Source organism: Marmota flaviventris, chromosome 14 (genome assembly GCF_047511675.1).
Source record: "Marmota flaviventris isolate mMarFla1 chromosome 14, mMarFla1.hap1, whole genome shotgun sequence".
NCBI classification, from domain to species: domain Eukaryota; kingdom Metazoa; phylum Chordata; class Mammalia; order Rodentia; family Sciuridae; genus Marmota; species Marmota flaviventris.
In genome coordinates this window covers 87878300-87897146 of record NC_092511.1, presented here as the reverse complement: position 1 = coordinate 87897146, position 18847 = coordinate 87878300, and the positions used below count along the sequence as shown (strand labels likewise).

Sequence of the window (18847 nt, the reverse complement as noted above, 5' to 3'; positions counted from 1 at the left end):
TGTGGCAGAGACTGGCTGACTGTCCACATACATCTTTCTCCCAATGTGCGCTCAGCTAGACCTCATATGCCAGACTCCCTGGTAATCACTGTGGCCCTGGAACTCCATGCTAGCCGATGGGGTTTAAGCAAAAGGGACAAATGTCTCTTCTAGGTCTGCCCCATGGAAACCTCCCCCAGACTGTCTCCAGCTTTCTTTCCCTTTTGCTGGATTGAGTGCAACTACCACCTTTGAAGTCGTTGATCAAGATGGCAGAGCCAAAAGACATTAAGAAGCCTGGGTCCTCAGATCACTGCTTGGAGGACTATCACTTTTTGGACTCTATCTAAAGAAGATACGAACTTCCGTTGTGCTTGAAGCAGTCTGGATGTCTGGGTTTGCTTGGTACAGCAGTGAGCACCATTGTCCCTGAGCTAAAGCTTCCGGGGCAGCCCCACGGCTGACCCCTCTGTTTCTACTGGGTGAGAGGAAGACCAGTCTTTCCGTGGGATTCTCTGCTCAAACCACATCCACAAGCACAGTTAGTGTGATGAAGTGGCCACCTGCTGAGACATCCTTTAAAAGGAGAGCAGGTAGAGTTAGGCTTCTCATATCTTTTCACAAAGACGTCTTGGGGGCCTACTGCGTATCAGGCCCTGTTCCAGGCCCTGCAGATATGCAGCAAAGTTGACAAACAGTGGGGACAGACAGGAGCAAAATGACTGATGCTGTACAAGACAGCTGGAGATGTGTGCTACGAAGAAGGGCCCATCAGGGAGGGTGGATGGAGAGCTGAGGAGGCAGGAGATGTCTGGGATCTCCAGGGTCCTGGTCAAGGAAGAGCTCAGTGAGAAGGTGGTGAGGGGCAAGTCAATGCCTAGCTGGGGGAAGAGCATGCCAAGAAGTCAGGTCAGAAAACACAAGGCCTCCTAGAGATGCACTCAGGTTAAAATTCTACTTCCAGGACCCAGTTTAAGCCTAATCCAACCTGGACTGGGGTGGGAGAGGATGTCTTCAATGGCCACGCTCCTGAGCATGGCAGGCCCTGGTGCTTATTTTTTCTCTTAAACTACAGATCAGTACGCCATCACAGGGGGCTTGCTTGGCACCTTGGCCACACCTGTGGTTTGGGCCATCTTCACTGTTTTTGCCATGCTGCAGGACCACTGTGTCACGGTTCTTGGTGATTTGCATTCCACCTGGCTCTTCCTGCCCTGTCTCTGTCCTGTCAATCTGACCAACGAGACAATCACTTCTAGGAAAACTCAGGCTGATCACGCTCCTCCCCTGAACTTCTGCAAGGTCTCTCTGTAGCCCTTTTCCTCAAAGCCCCTCCAAGTGCTACCCTGAGCTGTGTCTTCTGGGCTAACCCATCCTCTAGCAGCCTGCATGTGCACCGTTTGCTCTCTCCCCCACAGTCCTGGGTCCAGAAGGAAGGTTTATGCCTCAGAGCTCATCCAAGCCCCTTCCCACAGATTCAAGCTCAGATATACGGGGTCATTTTGAGAATGGGGGTTTGGCCAACATTCACACCTGAACCTTTCAGAACCACGTAATCCCTGACAAACGAGAACCCACAAGGGCTCAGGAGTGTAATCAACTTGACCCAGGAGCAGGGTTTGGGCCCAGCATCTCTGGTTCTCAGCCCTTCCACATTCTTACTGCATTTTGGTTAGGTTACATATGACAGGAATTATTTAATTGCCGCGACCTGTATGGCCATTAATTCAGGTACCAGAGGGGGCGATGAGAGGATGAAGAAAAGACAAACAGACACACAAATAGAGAAAAAGCTGGGGCTTGGTGGGTCACTAAACCCCAGCAGGGAGAGAGATGGTGACCCAGAACCAGCTCAGCACATTTACTACATAAGTTTTAAAACCAAAAAGGTTATTATGAGAAAGTCTCTTCAAAAAACAAGCAAAACCAAGGTCATAGGTATGAGCAGCCCAATTATGATTATCAGCTTCTGCCCACAATTTTCTACCCCTGGGAAGCTGGTGTCTGAACTTCATGGTCAAAAACTGATAGTTCTCTGGCTGGCACAGAATCTCCTTTTGAACAGGGTGTCACCATAGCAACTGGGCAATCTTTAATGGGCACCTTCGCACTGAAAGTTCCCAGGAGAGGTATTGCCTGTGTCCCAGGACAGCTCAAGAACCATAATTCAGTCACTGCTCCCAACACTTCATATTTGTCAGGTTTACAATGTTTGGTTAATAAGCCTCCAATTGTAAGTTCTAGTTAAAAGAAAGACCATCTTACTACAATTGTGCAGTCACGAGGTTCCCATGTGTAGGGTGAGTGAATAAAGAACAATATGCCCTGACTGTGTTCAGGTTGAGAGAGCCGCATACCAGAGGCCGGGTGACTTATAAACAACAAAGATCTATTTTGCACAGTTCTGGAGGCTGGAAGTCTGAGCTCAGGGTGCCATCATGGTTAGGTTCTGGAGAAGGCTTTCTTTGGGGCTGCAGAATGCCAACTTCTTGTTGTGTCTCCACATGGTGGACAGAGTGATGTAGCTCTCTGGCCTCTCCTTATAAGAACACTATTCCCATCATGAGGGCTCTACCTTCATGACCTTGCTACCTCCAAAGGCCCCACCTTCAAATACCACGACACTGGGAATTAGATTTCAACATATGAATTTGGGGGACGTATAAACATCTAACCCACATGGAACCCTATGTACCAGGCCCTTTATTTTATACAGTTGATGAACAGACTCACTTCAGTAAATGGAGTCACAGTTGCTTTTTTTTTTTTTTTTTTGGCTTCCCTTTTCTGCATCCCTCCCCCAAACCCCAAAACAAAATAACAACAAAAACCCAAAAGAAGACCTCTGTCTGTTCTGAAGAAATTTAGAAGTGGAATGCTTCACAGACAATGTATGCATTTTTATATTTGAAAAAGCAATTGTTTAGCCAGACAGATTCCTGTCATCCCAAAGGCTCGGGAGGCTGAGGCAGGAGGATTGCCAGTTCTTTTTCCAGTATGGCTCTACGGAATTTCTTCTTCACATTATTTGTGATTTACTCCTTGTTCTGTTCTTTCCAGAAATGCAGTTGGGAGTCGTAAAGGCTTGGCCTGCAGCCTTGCAAAGGCCTGGAGCTTGGTAATCAACAGGAAACTCAAAAGCTCTGCACTGAGAGAGGGATAAACCTACTATGTCCACAGGCCACCTTTTAAAACCACCCTTTCCATGAAGGAGGACTTCGAGAGACAAATGGCATTTGAACAATGACTTCCTGGGAACTTTGTTTAAACTTTTACTATGGTTAAAAATAAACAATTTCTTCTTGCTATCGTGTGTCAACGCTTCAAGAACCTGGCTCAGTCATCTATTGCAGGAAGGACATGTGCGAAGAAGCTCAGCAATACGCCTGAACACTGGGACTTGGAGTAGGCAGGCCTGACAACTTGAGTGATGAGATGGGGACAGGAGCTTCTGCTGTATAGAGCCCTGGGTGGGTGAGGGTCGAGGGGTCCTGCCTTCCTCCATGAGGCCTTAGCCATGGTGAGAGTCTTTACCAACCTCAAGAAGTGTTAAAAAAAAGAGGACTGAGAATGTGTCTCAGTGGCAGGGCACTTGCCCTGTGAGGTCCTGGGTTCAGTCTCCAGCACTGCAAAGTAATAAACGAAACAAAACAAAAGAAACAAGAATCTCCCTCCCCTAAACCCCACAACAAAATAACAACAAAAACCCAAAAGAAAACCTCTGTCCGTTCTGAAGAAACCTAGAAGTGGAATTGCTTCACAGACAATGTATGCATTTTTGTATTTGAAAAAGCAATTGTTTAGCCAGATGCACGCCTGTCATCCCAGAGGCTCGGGAGGCTGAGGCAGGAGGATCACCAGTTCAAAGACAGCCTCAGCAAAAGTGAGGCACTAAGCAACTTAGGGAGACCGTGTCTCTTAATAAAATCCAAAAAAAGGCTGGGGATGTGACTTAGTGGTTAAATCCCCCTGGATTCAATCCCTAGTAGTCTGTTTGCATGTCCCCCCCCCCCCCGCCCCCACCAAAAAAGCAATTATTTAGCTGGGCATGGTGGTGCACACCTGTAATCCCAGTGGCTCAGGAGGCTGGGGCAGGAAGATTGCAAGTTCAAAGCCAGACTCAGTAAAGGCCTAAGCAATGTATTGAGACCTTGTCTCAAAAAAAAAAAAAAAAAAAGGCTGGAGATGTGGCTCAATAGTTCAATGCACCTGGGTTCAATCCTTGTTTTTTTTCTTTTCCTTTTTTAAAGTGATTGTTTAAAAAATATTCTTCTGAATTCGATCTGCTAGCATTTTTCCTAGGAATTTTATGTTTAGATCCATCAATGGGAGTGTTCTGTCTTCTCAAGTTCTTTTCCTCAGTCTTCAAGGAGGGGGGCATCCTGATGTAAGTGGGTCAGAGTCCAGGATGTTGGTGGTACCAAGTTCATACATTATGGGCTCTAGTGTGCTTCTCCCTCCTCTGCAGACCCTCCTCTCCCTCTTGATCTCACATAAGCACTGGCAGTCCAGATTTCCCTTCCAGGCTTGGGAAGAACCTGGTGCAAAGATCTGAGCACAGAAGGAGAGAGGGTCTAGCCTGTGCTCATGCAGGGTTGCAGGTCACCTAGGATAAGGAGGACCCTTAAGGCCCCTACGCCTTTGTCCACATCTCCCCAGAACCCTAGGAAGAGGATGACCAGGGCGAGGCAAGATTCAGCCCATTCCTGAACGCCATTTCCATATGTTCAAAAAGCTCATCCCAAGAGCAGAGTCTTTGCCAAGTTTTAGTCTTGGTATCTATTTTGAAGAGTGATTTAAAAATGTCAAGCATGTGGGACTTTTGGTGTTTATATGAAATATTTTTTGCACCTTCTTAATTTATTATTGCGATATGATAGATGGCCTACCATCCTTCAAGAGTAACGCCCTGAGGCCAAGGAGTTGTTAACAAGCCCTGTGGGAGGGAAGGGGAATTAGGAAATAGAGCTGCTTCATGTCCTTTGAGATGAAATGTGTCCCGTTATAAATCCATTCAGCAGGGGTTTTGCTGGGGATCTAATATCCAGCTCTAAGTGAGCACTTCAGCTGAGATGACACAAAATTACTTTTGGAGAAAATGAAACCAACAATTGATCAATACAGCATATAATTAAGAGGAGAAAGTGAAGAGTCAGGGGGCCAAGATTCAAACTCTGAAACTATTAGTGAAGTGGCCCTAGAGATGTTACTTAATCTTACATCTCAGTTTATTTATTTACCTATAAAATGGAGATATTTTGGCAGCTCCCTTGTGGAGCTTTCCTAAGTTTTAAATAAGGTAATATATTTAAAGTGCTTAGAACATTATTTGGCATTCAGTAAATTCTAGCTTGCTTTCTTTCTTTTTTTCCCCCAGTTCTGGGGGTTCAACCCACAGCTGCTCTACCATTGAGCTACATTCCAGCCCTTTTTATTTTGAGAAAGGGTCTTGCTGAATTGCGGAGGCTGACCTCAAACTCATGATCCTCCTACCTCAGCCTTCTGAGTCACTGGTATTATAGGTGTGTGCCGCTTGTTGGGCTCTGGCTATTATTTATAAGGATTGATTCCATCTGGTAGAAGCGAACACTTCAAGGATGGAAGACTTATGCCTAAAAGCTTTGTTCCTCATGAAAATTGGTAGAGTGACAGCCAGGATCCTGCACTCCCTCCCTAGATAATGAACATCAAGTATAGGTGATCCCTGACTCAGGATGTTTGATTTGTGATTTTTCAACTTTAGGGAGATGCAAAAGTGATAGGTGTTTAGTAGAACCTACATCTGAGTCTTGAATTTGGGTCTTTTTCTGGGCTAGTGCTACAGGGTATGAGATGCTGTGATACCTTCACCAAAGGGAGCGCTGTCCGCAGCTGACACTCTATAGTGTTGCGTTGCTCAACTATGGTGTACGGTAAATTGGATATATTAAATACATTTTTTTTTTGGCACTGGGAGTTGAATGCACGGTGTTTAACCACCCAGCCACATCCCCAGCCCCCCCCCCCCCTTTTTTTAATGTTTTATTTTGAAACAGGGTCTCTCTAGGGCCTCGCTAAATTGCTGAGGCTGGCTTTGAAGTTGTGATCCTCTTGCCTCAGCCTTCTAAGTTGCTGGGATTACAGGGGTGCACCACTGAGCCCAGCTAAATGCATTTTTGACTTACAATATTTTCAACTTATCATAATGAGTTTATTGTGAATGTAACTCCATTGTGAGTCGAGAAACGTCTGTATAGACAGATGTCTGTTGAGACTCTGCCTTCCCCTGGCCCCACCCACCTCTCCCAAGGCTGCCCATGATGATCAAACTCCCTTCCCCAAAAGTGCTAAAAAGGGTTTAACAGAGACTGTTGCCTGACCCAGTTGCTCCATGTGCCCCTTTCCTCCCTTCTCTTCAGAGAGAGGGCCACCCTTTCAATTCCATCTCAGGCTCTTCCACACACTGCTATACAATTCCCTTGAATGCGCTCTCTCCCTTTCCTCTAGTTCCAGTTTTTATAGTGGGTTTTGGAAAATTGCTTTTCCTCTTTTCATTCCATTTATCACTCTCTGTCCCCCACCAAAGATCTCAGTCATGGGCATGAATCCAATCAGTGTCAGGGATAGATTTATATAAAGAAAAACAAACAAACAACAACAACAAAAAACTACCCGACCTGAAAAGTAAACAGCACAAAGGTCAAATGACAAGGAAATGGGAGTGTATATGGTTGCTGAGAGTGTGGTACTGATAGGTCCTCCTCCCAGCCTCAGAAGGTGGAGAGCAATTACTGGGGTTGGAGCCTCCAAGGGAAGACTTCCCTGAAGGACCTGAGAAGCTGTGTTTCCCAGGCTGTGGCAGTCCTGATCAAAGGGGTGGCCTAGGAAAAGCCAGTCGTACTCAGAGGCAGGGACTAGTTAGTCTCTCTTGGGGGTTTAGTATTTAGTACTGTGTAGTTTAAAAATTTTTAAAAATTGTCTTTGGTTTTCGGTGGTATGAATAGCAGATGTCATTTTCAGGGCCAATGCTGTACAATCTTATAACTTTCTAGAATGATTTGTGATCTGAAGTCAAACTTTTCACTATTCTTTATAAAAGCATTAAAAAGGGGGGGGGGTAATAAATTCCTATAGTTGAAGTAGACTTTTCTGTTGGGGACAGAATTACTCAGTTCTAATATTAATTGTGTCTTATTAGATTGTTGACTCATAAACCTACAAATGATCACGTTACTTCTTCAGTTTGAAAATCTAAATCACAGCGTAATAGACCCCATATTAAAAGCAATACTTGCCTGTGGGATCTTTTATTCAGGATTTAAGGATGATTTTCATAAGCACATTTTTTCTGGTACTAGTGCCTGAAAAATCATGGTATATATTTTGAACCCTCGATGAGGCAAAACTAAAACAAGGGTTAAAAATAAAGTTGAATGGGGGAAATATTGCCTACAGAAATTTATTTTACATTTTGGTACCAGGGCTCGAACCCAGGAGTGCTTAACCACTGAGCCACGTCCCCAGCCTTTTTTAATATTTTATTTAGAAACAGGGCCTCACCAAGTTGTTTAGAGTCCTGCTAAATTGCTGAGGCTGGCTTTGAATTTGTGATCCTCTTGCCTCAGCCTCCCGAGCTGCTGGGATTACAGGCATGCACCACGGTGACCGGCTGCCTACAGGAATACTATTATCTAATGATAAGAATTTTTTTTTTTTTTTTTTTGTAACTGCAACCCAAAGTAACATTGCAACATCCTCAAGTTGCAATTGTAACAGTGCAAATTTGCAAAGTTGCTGCTCGCTGTTCCTTCTGTCTCAGCTCCACCCATGTCTGGTGGCTGAACATCTGTAACTGACGCTACTGTTTCAAGTTTCTTTCCCTCCACTGCACAAGGAAGAGAACACACTTCTCAGTGAGGAGGTGAAAACCACTCAGGGGCGAGTCCTAACAGCCTGGCTCCTTACCCGGGCTCTCTGCATATTTATTTGTTAACTTAATTCATTAATATTCTCCACTGCTAATTTTTCCCGTGACAGTAGGCACAGGGGACAAAGCCATCCTCTCTCTGCGTTGGGCGTGGCCCCTGCGTGAGGAGGGTTCCTTGGAGGTGGCGGACGACCGCGTTCCCACCTTTCCCGGGAACTGGGCCCTAGACCCGCCAACTCCTCTGCCTGGGGCGCGCCCTGTGGGCGGGGCCGGACCGCGAGCCGCTCCGTGATTGGCTGTGTCCGAGCAACCGCGGCAACGCCTGGACAACAGAGACGTGGACCCGCTGAACCTTCGCGCAGCCGGCGGAACCTCCGCTTTGCCCATTAGCAAGATGCTTACCTCGCCCGCCCTCTCGGGTCCGATGGGCCCTGGAGGGTGGGTGGGGGGCTGCTGAGCCGGAGCCGCTTGCCCTCCATCCGACATTGCCTAGTAAGTGGGGGGACACCATCCTGCCACGCCAGGACCTGCGAGGCGCTGAGCTTTCCGTCAGGTTGCTTGGAAGGATGCCGAGTTTCCTAGCTGAACTGCAATCCTCCCAAGTGCTCAGCGACCTCCCCATGCTCACTTAACTGTGGTTGTCGGGTCGAGTCCAGGGACAGGTACCTGCCCATCCTGCCCTAGAGAGCTTTCCCTTGGCACCTTGCTCCCTGCAGAAGCTTAGCCACTCGGGCAGAGAACCAGCTCCCTGGTTTCTGTCTATGCCACAGTTCAACGTAAGATGACGAAGTCCACTTGGGCTTTGGAGGTAATACGAGAACCAGGAAAACTAATTTCTAATAAATAATGATAAATATAAATAAAACCTCAAAGTGATCTGCTTTGCACTAAAGCTTTCCACAGATTTCAGTTCCGGAAAGGCCTCTGGCTGCCTGCCATTCCACACGTGGTGTCACAATCACACCACTTTCTTTGACTCTTTTTATATGGGCATAAAACTTAATAGTTAGCTTTAGTTTCCATGTAGTTTCATCGCCTCAAGAGCTGTGTGTTTCTTTCTTCTCAGCAAGGATCCACCCTCAAAGCTCTCTAATTATTCTTAGGTTTTCTTTTCTTGCCCCTATTTTCTCAATCCTGGGACAGTCCACTGGAGACTCCTCACCGCTGCCAACATTGTTGGCTCTGATGATCACAGCCTGGCCTTGCCTTTTAAGGGCTGAAAAATGGGGACTGTAAAGAATTGAAGCAAAGTACATCAAGGAGTGTCGGCTCAGTGTCCTTTCTTCTGGGAGCATGACAATTCAGAACTCTCAGAAATCACAAGACATAACCACCTCGCCTAGACCTTTTTTTTTTTTTTTTTCCAGAAGTTATCAAGAATAGGAAGTTTGGGAGGCTGATCCTAAAGCTTACCAAATGCTGAAGCCAAATTGATGAACTCTTAAGTCTTGCTTTGCCTCTCAGCCTCTTATCACATAGGATATGACCTTGTAGGGCATGGGACTCCCACCACCCCCAAAGCAGCTGTGGGGCATCAGTTGGGTGCCCAGGACAGCAGGGCTGGAAGGACATGGAGCCCCTACTTCCTTTGGTTGTGGCCCTTGGACTTAAGCCATAAACTTTCTATTTTCTCCAAAAGCTTTGCCTACCCAAGGCTTCAGCTCAGACTTTCACTTCCGTCTTTTCCTCTTTCACTTCCTCCTCTTACTCAGGAAATCCCTTCCTCTTTCTTCAAATTCCATGATTCTTGGCATAACTTTTAAAACTTTGGACAATGTTCAAAATGGAATGTGTTACATTGTTCTGACTTCTGGGTTCTTTGGTCTCCCAATTTGTAAGTAACCTCAGATGATAAAACCTAAATAATAGTAGTAAATAAATAGTATACTTATATCCAGAACATAATGTCTATAGTTAAAAAGATAGCTGTTTCCCATTCTTAGCCTCCTTAGAATTGTGAATCTTTACTTGGTTTTGAAAAAAAAAAAAAATCAGGATTCTGTCAGTAAGTTCCAAGTGATGGATTTAATTCATCTCATCACTTAAACAACGTGCTTGCTGTATATAAGGCACTGTGCTGAGAGCCTTCCTAGAGTTTGCCAGTACAGCCGTGGAACCTTCTTCTAGTCTAGAGAGGTCACACCAGAAGTGTCCAAGGCTAGAGAGATGAAGTATTCAAAGTGAAGGGAATCTGGAGAGGCAGCATTTGATGCCAGATCTGGAGGCTGAGATTCCTCACAGAATGCTGGAGATCAGCTTGGAGGTGGGAAAGCATGGGTGGGGTGCTGTGTGTTGATGGGGTGGGATGGGGAGTCCTTTGCTAATCCTGGCTTCAGGCAGGCTTCCTTGCTCTTAGAATAGTCTTTTTTTTTTTTTTTTAAATCCCATTTGAGTAGAAGATCCCTCCTGTTGGGAGATGCCCTTTCTCTTTTCTTCCTTGTTTTCTCTGGCTTGTTCCACTTTCCACTTCCTTTCATGTCTGACAGTACAGGTATTGTCAGGCTATAAAACCCTGGAGCTGAGGTTTGAGTCAGAATGAATCATACATGTTCTCAGATGCTATAGAGCCAATCCCACCTATTAAAAAAATAAAATAAAAAGTCAGATAATCCCAAAAGGAACTGGGGATGTGTACCTGAGCTAAGCTGGGGAATTTGGCTACCTTTGGTTTGGAATCAAGAATGTGTCCTTTTAAAATTAATTAAAATTTGAAAGCAGAAATAAAGAAGTAAAACCTCTTCCCTTTTAAACCCAAGACATGTACTCCTTCTGGCAAGAATGTAGGAGTGGGTGTGTTTTAGGGAAGAGGAAGATTAACTGGAAATGACGAAGTAGTAAAGAAATCTTTCTTCTGAGCTTCCCTTCCTTGTTTCTATAGGAACAATTGACCCAATTTAAAAGAATTTTAGCTGTAGCCTTTGTGGACAGATTCCCCCAAAGAAAGTTGAAGCATATTGATCTGCCCTTGTTCTCACTATCTGTGATTTATTCTGAACTTCATAGTTCAAAATGCCTGGGAATTTTGGATTAAAAAGGTACTTGAAATAAAAGTGGATGTCATGAGCCAAGCTTGGTGGCACACACCTGTCATCCCAGCGGCTGAGGCAGGAGGATCGCGAGTTCAAACCCAGCCTCAGCAAAAGTGAGGTGCTAAGCACTCAGTGAGACCCTGTCTCTAACTAAAATACAAAATAGGCTGGGGATGTGGCTCAGGGGTTATGTCTCCCTGGGTTCAAAAAAAAAAAAAAAAGTGGATGCCATGAAACAACATATAACACTAAAGGAAAATGGCTTTTAGATGGTTTCTTTGCACACAGCTCTTTCCATGCAGTAATTGCTTATCCATGCCTAAGTCCTACAACATCATATTTGATCCTTCGAGTAACCTGGGGTTAGGGCGTGCCACTTTGGTGTTGCTATGGTAAAGAGGTAAAATCACTTCCTAAAGTGGCATAACTAGTTTACAGTGAGTTTGGAGTCTAAACTTTTCTGCTCCTCTGTCATGTTCTCCAAATAATCTTGTAACACACTAATCAAATTGAGCCTTGTAGGAAGAAAGTGGGTTCTTTAACAGTACGAATGTATATACCTTTGGAAGTCAACATATAGGAATAACACAAAGTCATACACAACTTGACATGGAAAAGTTAAAAGTTCAAGAGCGATAAGCCAGGAGGCACGTTGAGCCTGAGCTCTGAGAATAAAGTTAATGCTATCTGTGTTGGATGAGGACCAGGAACCCTAAGAAAATGTGCTTCTACTGGAACACAGTTGTAGACTTGTCCCATAGAATCAGGCTGGAGGAGGCTGGCTCTAAAGATAACAGAGTGGTAAAGCAGCGGCTTGGACTCCTGCTTCTGCCACTTACTGGCCGTGGCAGAACTTGCAATCAAGTTCTTTATTCTCATAGTTTCTAGTTAGCATCACTAACTGTGTGGTTATGAGGAATCTGTGGGCCAGTGCTCATGAAGGATTCCGCCCAGTGCCTGGCCACTGTGGAAGCTGCTGCCCTTGTTTCTATTATAATAAAAGCCACAGAACACAGACACTGGGGATGAATGGCCGGGGTTAGAATCAGAGTTACACCTGCTACCAGCTGTGAGATTGGGCTGTCTCGGATTCCTCATCTGCAAGAAGGGAATAAGAATAGTGCCTGCCTCCTGAGGTTATTATAACTGCACACACCACCTTGTTAAATAAGTGTTTGCAAACCTTGGAGGCACTACTAACTTCTCTGCACTCAGGCCTCCCTGGCTTGGGTCCAACTGATTTTTGTGTTTGACTGAATTTCCATGTCAATAAGACAGAGCAAAGAAAGGGTAGCAGATTAACAAAGAAAAGGAAATGAGTAGATAGCAATTCCCATCACCTGGTTGCTAACAGTGTCCGAGAAGGGGGAGGATCACATTTTCCAACCAGCTCTGGGTGGGTGGCTCTCTTCCCGCCTTTTGGTCAGGTACACCTGAGAAGAAAGGAAACCTGAAATCTATAAAGGGGCAAAACACCCCCAGAATGGTTACCAGCTTCCTCTCTGGAGGATGGGTAGTCTCTCTCTCCCTCTCTCTCTCTCTCTCTCTCTCTCTCTCTCTCTCTTCTATCTTTCCAATAAAATTTGCTTTTTTGCTCTTGCCTCAGTTTTTCTCCAGTGTTTAATCGTCAACACTGGGGGAACGAGGATCTGATACTAATTTTCAAGACTGTTTTCATCATAATACTGAGATTTAGGAAATACAGTTAAGAGTCTTACAGGGCTGGGGTTGTGGCTCAGTGGTGGAGCACGCAACTATCAGGTGCGAGGCCCTGGGTACCACATAAAAGTAAATAAAATTAAGGTATTGTGTCCAACTACAACTAAAAAATAAATATTTTAAAAAAGAGTTTTGGAAAAGGGAATATTTTTTTGTTGTTGAAAAGTTTTACGGTCCAGGCAACCTTCTTATGCATCACGCTCTGGATATAGAGGTAAGCAGAACTTTTCACACTTCCTCCAAGTCATCAGGCCCCGCTCAGTTGTGGTGGGTTAAGATTGCATTATAGTCAGGTGTGGTGGCGCACACCTGTAATTCCAGAGGTTGAGGCAGACTAGCTAGTTCAAAGCTAGTCTCAGCAATTTATTGAGGCCCTGAGCAACTTAGGGAGATCTTGTCTCTAAATAAAATATAAAAAGGGCTGGGGATGTGGCTCAGTGGATAAACGCCCCTGGGTTCATTCCCAGTTAAAAAAAAAAAAAAGGATTACATTACAGTGTGGCCATTCCCTTTCCCTGTTACACTACTTTATTTAGGTGAGTTGAGATAAGTTTAATAGGTTGCATATTGCTTTGTGTCCAGTTGATCCCAGAATAGCTAGTTCTGTGAACCAGAATGTTTCAGTCCAATTTTAGAATGAAATCCCAGAAAATCAAACTCTGAGAAGATGTGTGCATGTATTCCACCAGGGCCCAACTGAGATCTGCTTCCTGCCTGCCACCAGTTCCCAGTTAGCCACTCCGTCTGCAGACCATGCACACTTCCTCTATATCCTTGTGGGTGCAAAATGTCAGGTGTGGTTATAATTGGAATACAGATGTGTGATGCAGTTTCTGGGGAGAGATTTTCTGTTTATAAAAGCAATTCCTATTTTAGAAATGTTCAATATCAAACAATATGTGCTGGGTGCAATGGTGCCTGTCTGTTATCCCAGCAGCTCAGGAGGCTGAGGCAGGAGGAAGGATCGCAAGTTCAAAGCCAGCCTCAGCAACAGCAAGGTGCTAAGCAACTCAGTGTGACCCTGTTTCTAAATAACATATAAAATAGGGCTGAGGATTGAATTCAGGGCCTTGAGTGTTCCTGAGTTCAATCCCCAGTACCCCAAAACAAAACAAAGCAAAATAAAGCAAAACATACAAACAAAACAAAGCAATATGCATTTTTGCAAAGGTAAAAAGAAAAATTTAAAGAACATAGAAAAGGCAAAAACCACCCATACTTCTGCTACATATAGATAATTATTGCAAACTTATTGGCATATATCCTTCTAGATGCGTTCTCTCTCTCTCTCTCTCTCTCTCTCTCTCTCTCTGTCTCTCTCTGTGTGTATGTGTGTTTGTGTGTGTATTGAATTTTATGGGTACCTCTCAGCAATATATGTGGATATCTTTGCCAACAAATGTATATCTATATTGTAATTTTAACTGGTAAATAGAATTGCATGTCATGAGTTTTTTTTTTTTTTTTTTTTTTTTTTTTTTTTTTTTTAATTAAATCAGTCCTCTGTTGATTTGAGAAAATTATTTTCAAGTTTTCAGGAAGTCCGAATTTGACTCAGGAGGTCCCAGTGACTTGCATATTGACTCAGAGATGGAGGAATCAGATTCATCTAAACAGCAGCTGCACAGACAGGAGGGACTAAGCAACACCAAGACACAATTGGTTGAACAGAGTCTCATTTCATCTGAGAAATGGCTTCAACTGCATGGACTTAAGAGCAACAAATTGACCTTGAACCAGATTCTGTCGCAGATTGGATTTCCACACTGTAAAGGTATAGTACTCATGCCCGGCCAGCATGCTGCTGATGAGCCTTCCAGGAGGCTGGGTCTGTCCTGAAGGCTCCCCGAGAACCTTAGGTCTCTGAACTTGCTTTGATCTGACATCTCTGTAGGTAGGAAATCCTTGTTCTTGCACCTTTATGTGTATTATATAGAAATACAGCTGTCAATCCACATTCTCACTGAGTAATGCTAAATTTTATTCTTTCATTTTTATAGATGAAATGAAAAAAAAGAGAAGAATTTGTATTTATCCATACCCTAGCAGATGTCTCACTTATCCCTTGGGCCATGAACCCCTTTGGGATTGATTGAAATAATCCCCTTATTCCTGAAGACAATAGCTGGGTGTGATTTCAGGGAGCATGGTTCAAGTTTTTCTTAATGCATTGGCTGGAATGCTAGTTCTTAGCTCACAGGGGCACTTTTCTCTATAGGAAGCATAAACATGTATAAGGAGGTTTGTTTGTTTTTTTTTTTTGGTGGGGGGGGTAGTGCTGGGGATTGAACCCAGGGCCTTGTGCTTACGAGGCAAGCACTCTACCACCTGAGCTATATCCCCAGCCCTATTTTTTTTTTAAGTGATACACTAAATTGGGTTGGTACAGAAATACAGGGTCTAAGAACTGGGATCACAGAGTGTTTTACCATGGGTGAGATAGCAAGTGTGGAGGAACTGCCCTGTCCAGCACATTCACCTGATGCACATGCTCCTTGATCTAATTTCGATTACTAGGATTTTACTCAGTAATTCTGAATTAGTCAGTCAATCAATCAATCAAACAAATATTTATTCAACAGCTAGTAATACCATTTCTTTCTTTCTTTCTTTTTTAACCAAGTGTGTCACCACTTCCTTTGAGACCTTTTCCATACAGGTACTGTGAAAGGTCTAGGCGTGTGGCTGTTATAGAGTGATCTGGAGGCCCACCTGTATGGCAAGACCTGGCTCTTTGGGCCTCAATTGTGCTTTCTTAATTACCCTATGGTCCTGTGCTGTTAAATATCTTTTGAGTGGCAGTACGCCAGAATCAGGGCTTGTGGGATTCCCATATAACGACACAAACAGAAAGATTTATCTCATTTTCAAATAATTATAATTTGCAACTATAATTTAGTTATTAATATTAGCAAAATAGTGATTCCTTGTATTTTATTAGGGATTTTTCGTCTAGGTTCATCAGGGACATATTGCTTTGTGATTTTCTTTCCTTATGACATCCTTGTCAGGTTTCAGCAACAGGATTATGCCTCATAAAATGATTTGGAAGTATTCCTTTCTCCTCTATGTTCTGTGGGTGTTGGAACATGATCGATAATATTTTTTTCTTTAGAAGTGCGATGGAACTCACTAATGGAAACTTATCTGGGCCTGGAGCTTGGTTTGTGGGAAGAGTTTGATTTTTTAAGAAATCAACATGGGGCTATTTAGGCTTCCTGTTTTACCACGCCAATTTTGGAAAGTCATGTTTTTCATGAACTTTGTCTATTTCATCAACATTTTCTAATGTATCAAGAAAGCGCTTTTCATACTGTTTCCTTAACAGCCCTGTAATGCCTGTAGGAACTGTAGTGTGGTTTCCTGATATTGATATTGTGTGCTTTCTCTCCTTTTTTTTTTTTTTTTCATTAGTAAGTCTTAGTAGCAGTATATCTTCTCAAAAAAGCCAATTTTGAGTTAAGTTTTTTTTCTATTTCATTAATATCCACCTTATTATTTATTTCCTTCTACCTACTTTGGATGTGTGTTCTTTTTTCTAGGTTTTTAAGGTATAAACTTATATAATTGATTTTTAAAACTTCTCTTTTTATATAATCATTTAAAATTACAAACATGCTTCTAAGCATTATTCTAACTGAATGCCATAAAAAATGGTTGGAAGTGTTGAAAACTATTATTGAGTTAAAAATACCTCTTTCTCGTATGTGTGTGTGTGTGTTTGGTGATGTTAGGAATTGAACCCCATGGTGGTCTACTACTAAGCTACATTCTCAGCCCTTTTTAGATTTTATTTTGAGGCAGCATCTCACTAAGTTGCCCAGGCTGGCCTCGAACTTAATGATCCTCCTGCCTCAGCTTCCTGAGTAGCTGGAATTACAGGCATGCACCATTGTGTCTGGCTCTTGGGATATTTTTCTTTGATAAATGTTTAAAATTGTGTTGTTTACTTTCCCAATATTTTAGGGCTTTTAAAGAGATCTAGTTTTTCTTGAATTTCTAGTTTAATTCTATTGAGGTTAGAGAACATAACATGCAAAATTTTAGACTTTGGACATTGACAAAGATTTGCTTTACAGCTCAACATCTGTCTCAGCAAGCATCTGACACAACTGAAAAGAATGTGTATTCCACACTCGTTAGGCAGTATTTATGCATGTCGATTAAGTCAAGATGGTTGATGGTATAGTAGAGATACTCTATATGTTTAGTAGTTGTTTTGTCTGGTGTATTTGTCCCTTAATTCTGTTTGTTCATGTATTTTGAAGCTCTAAATACATACACATTTATTTATTCCACTCCTTGGCATATTCCCAAAGGACTTAAAATCAGCATAAGTTGCATAGGGCACTATATTTAGATTTTTTTTTTTTTTTTTTAGTACCAGGGATTGAACTCAGGGGCACTCAACCACTGAGCCACATCCCCAACCCTATTTTGTATTTTATTTAGAGACAGGGTCTTTCTGGGTTGCTTAGTGCCTCACTTTTGCTGAGGCTGGTTTTGAACTTGCCATCTTCCTGCCTCAGTCTCCCAAGCCACTGGGATTACAGGCCTGACCACCGTACCTGGCTATGATATTTAGATTTCTGGTTTCCACACATTGATTGCTAGTGTAGAGAAATGTGATTGATTTCTGCAGGTTGATCTTCCATCCTGTGATCTTACTGAACTTGTTAGTTTTAAAACTTTTTCTTTGATTGTTTTATGAACTCCAAGGGATTTCTAAGTAGACCATCATATTATCCACAGTTTTCTTTCTTTCTTTCTGATCTATATGCCTTTTTTCTTTTCTTGCACTCTGCTGGCTGGAACCTCAGGCACTATGTTGAATAGCAATGGTAAGAGTGGATGTCCTTGTATTTAGGGGAAAGTTTTCAGTCACCAAGATGATGTTAATTTAAGGTTTTTAAAATCAAGTTGAGGAACATCTCATATTCCTATCAATCTGAGAGTTTCAAAATCATTCTTGGTTGTTGAACTTTTGTTATTTTTTTCCTCCATCAATTGACAGGATCTTGTAATTTTCCAGTCAGCCAGTCAATTTGATGGATTATGTGGATTGATTGTTAAACAGGGAACGAAGCTTCGGTCCCTGAAATAAACTGGGTCATGGCGTATTCTGTAGTTTCCCCATATCCATGGTTGTAGTTACCTGCAGTCAACCAAGGTTAGAAATATTAGGGGGAAAATTCCAGGAATAAACTATTCATAGGTTTTAAATAACTTTTATTATGGACTATTGTTACAGCTGTTCCATTTTATCATTAGCTACTGTTGTTAATCTCTTACTATGTTTAATTTCTAAATTAAGCTTTATCTTAGATATATATGTAAAGGGAAAAAAGCATAGTATAAATAGGATTTGGTGTTACCTGTGGCTTCAGGCATCTACTGGGGATCCTGAAACGTATATCCCGTGAATGTGGGTAGATTACTATCATTCCATATATGTTATATATTGTTGAACACTATTTGACAATATCACTTAAAGGATTTTTGCTTTGTATTCATGAGGAATAATAGTCGATAGTTTTCTCCTTTTTCATACTGGCTATGCCTGTTTTGGGCATCAAAGTAGCACTGATTTTATAAACTGGGTTGAGAAGTGTTCCTTCATCTTCTATTTTCTGGAAGATATTGTGTGGGATTAATATTAACTCTCTTTTCAACGTTTGGTTTAATTTTTCAATGAACTTATCCAGGTCTGGAGATTTCGTCTTCAAATAGTTTCAAATGACAAATTCGATTTCCTTAATAGACACGGAACTACTCAAATTATCTCTTTCATATTGGGTGAGCTGTGGTAGTGTGTGTGTGTGTGTGTGTGTGTGTGTGTGTGTGTGTGTGTGTGATTGTTTGTTTTCTGGTAACAGGGATTGAACCCAGGGGCACTTAGCCACTGAGCCACATCTTCAGCCCTTTTTAATATTTTATTTAGAGACAGGATCTCACTGAGTTACTTAGGGACTCACTAAGTTGCTGAGGCTGGCTTTGAATTTATGATCCTCCTGCCTCAGCCTCCCTGGCCACTGGGATTACAAGCATGCGCCACAACCTCAGGCCTAGTTTGTGTTTTTTGAGGATCTGATTCATTTCATCCAAGTTGTCCAGTTTATCTGGGTAAAGCCATCTGTAGTGTCCCCTTGTTAGTCTTCCTATGTCTGTGGGGTTTTTAGTGATAGTCTCATTTTTATTTCCGATATTAGTAATC

At 42.8% G+C, this 18847-nt stretch overlaps 1 protein-coding gene and 1 non-coding gene across 4 annotated transcripts in view; one reads left to right on the top strand and one right to left on the bottom strand.

Annotated features, from left to right (window-relative positions):
* The first annotated feature begins 7885 nt into the window (after positions 1 to 7885).
* Vwa3b (von Willebrand factor A domain containing 3B) overlaps positions 7886 to 18847 on the top strand; it is a 191529-nt gene continuing 180567 nt past the window's right edge. For all 3 annotated transcript variants that reach the window (XM_071601860.1, XM_071601861.1, XM_027950669.2), the window contains exons 1-2: positions 7886 to 8377; positions 14165 to 14407. In XM_071601860.1, coding sequence (XP_071457961.1) covers positions 14224 to 14407 — 184 coding nt within the window. In that variant the 5' untranslated portion in view covers positions 7886 to 8377; positions 14165 to 14223. The remainder of the gene's footprint in view (positions 8378 to 14164; positions 14408 to 18847) is intronic.
* Positions 14901 to 14976, bottom strand: Trnat-cgu (transfer RNA threonine (anticodon CGU)). Its single transcript has one exon. It is a non-coding gene; the product is annotated as a tRNA-Thr (tRNA).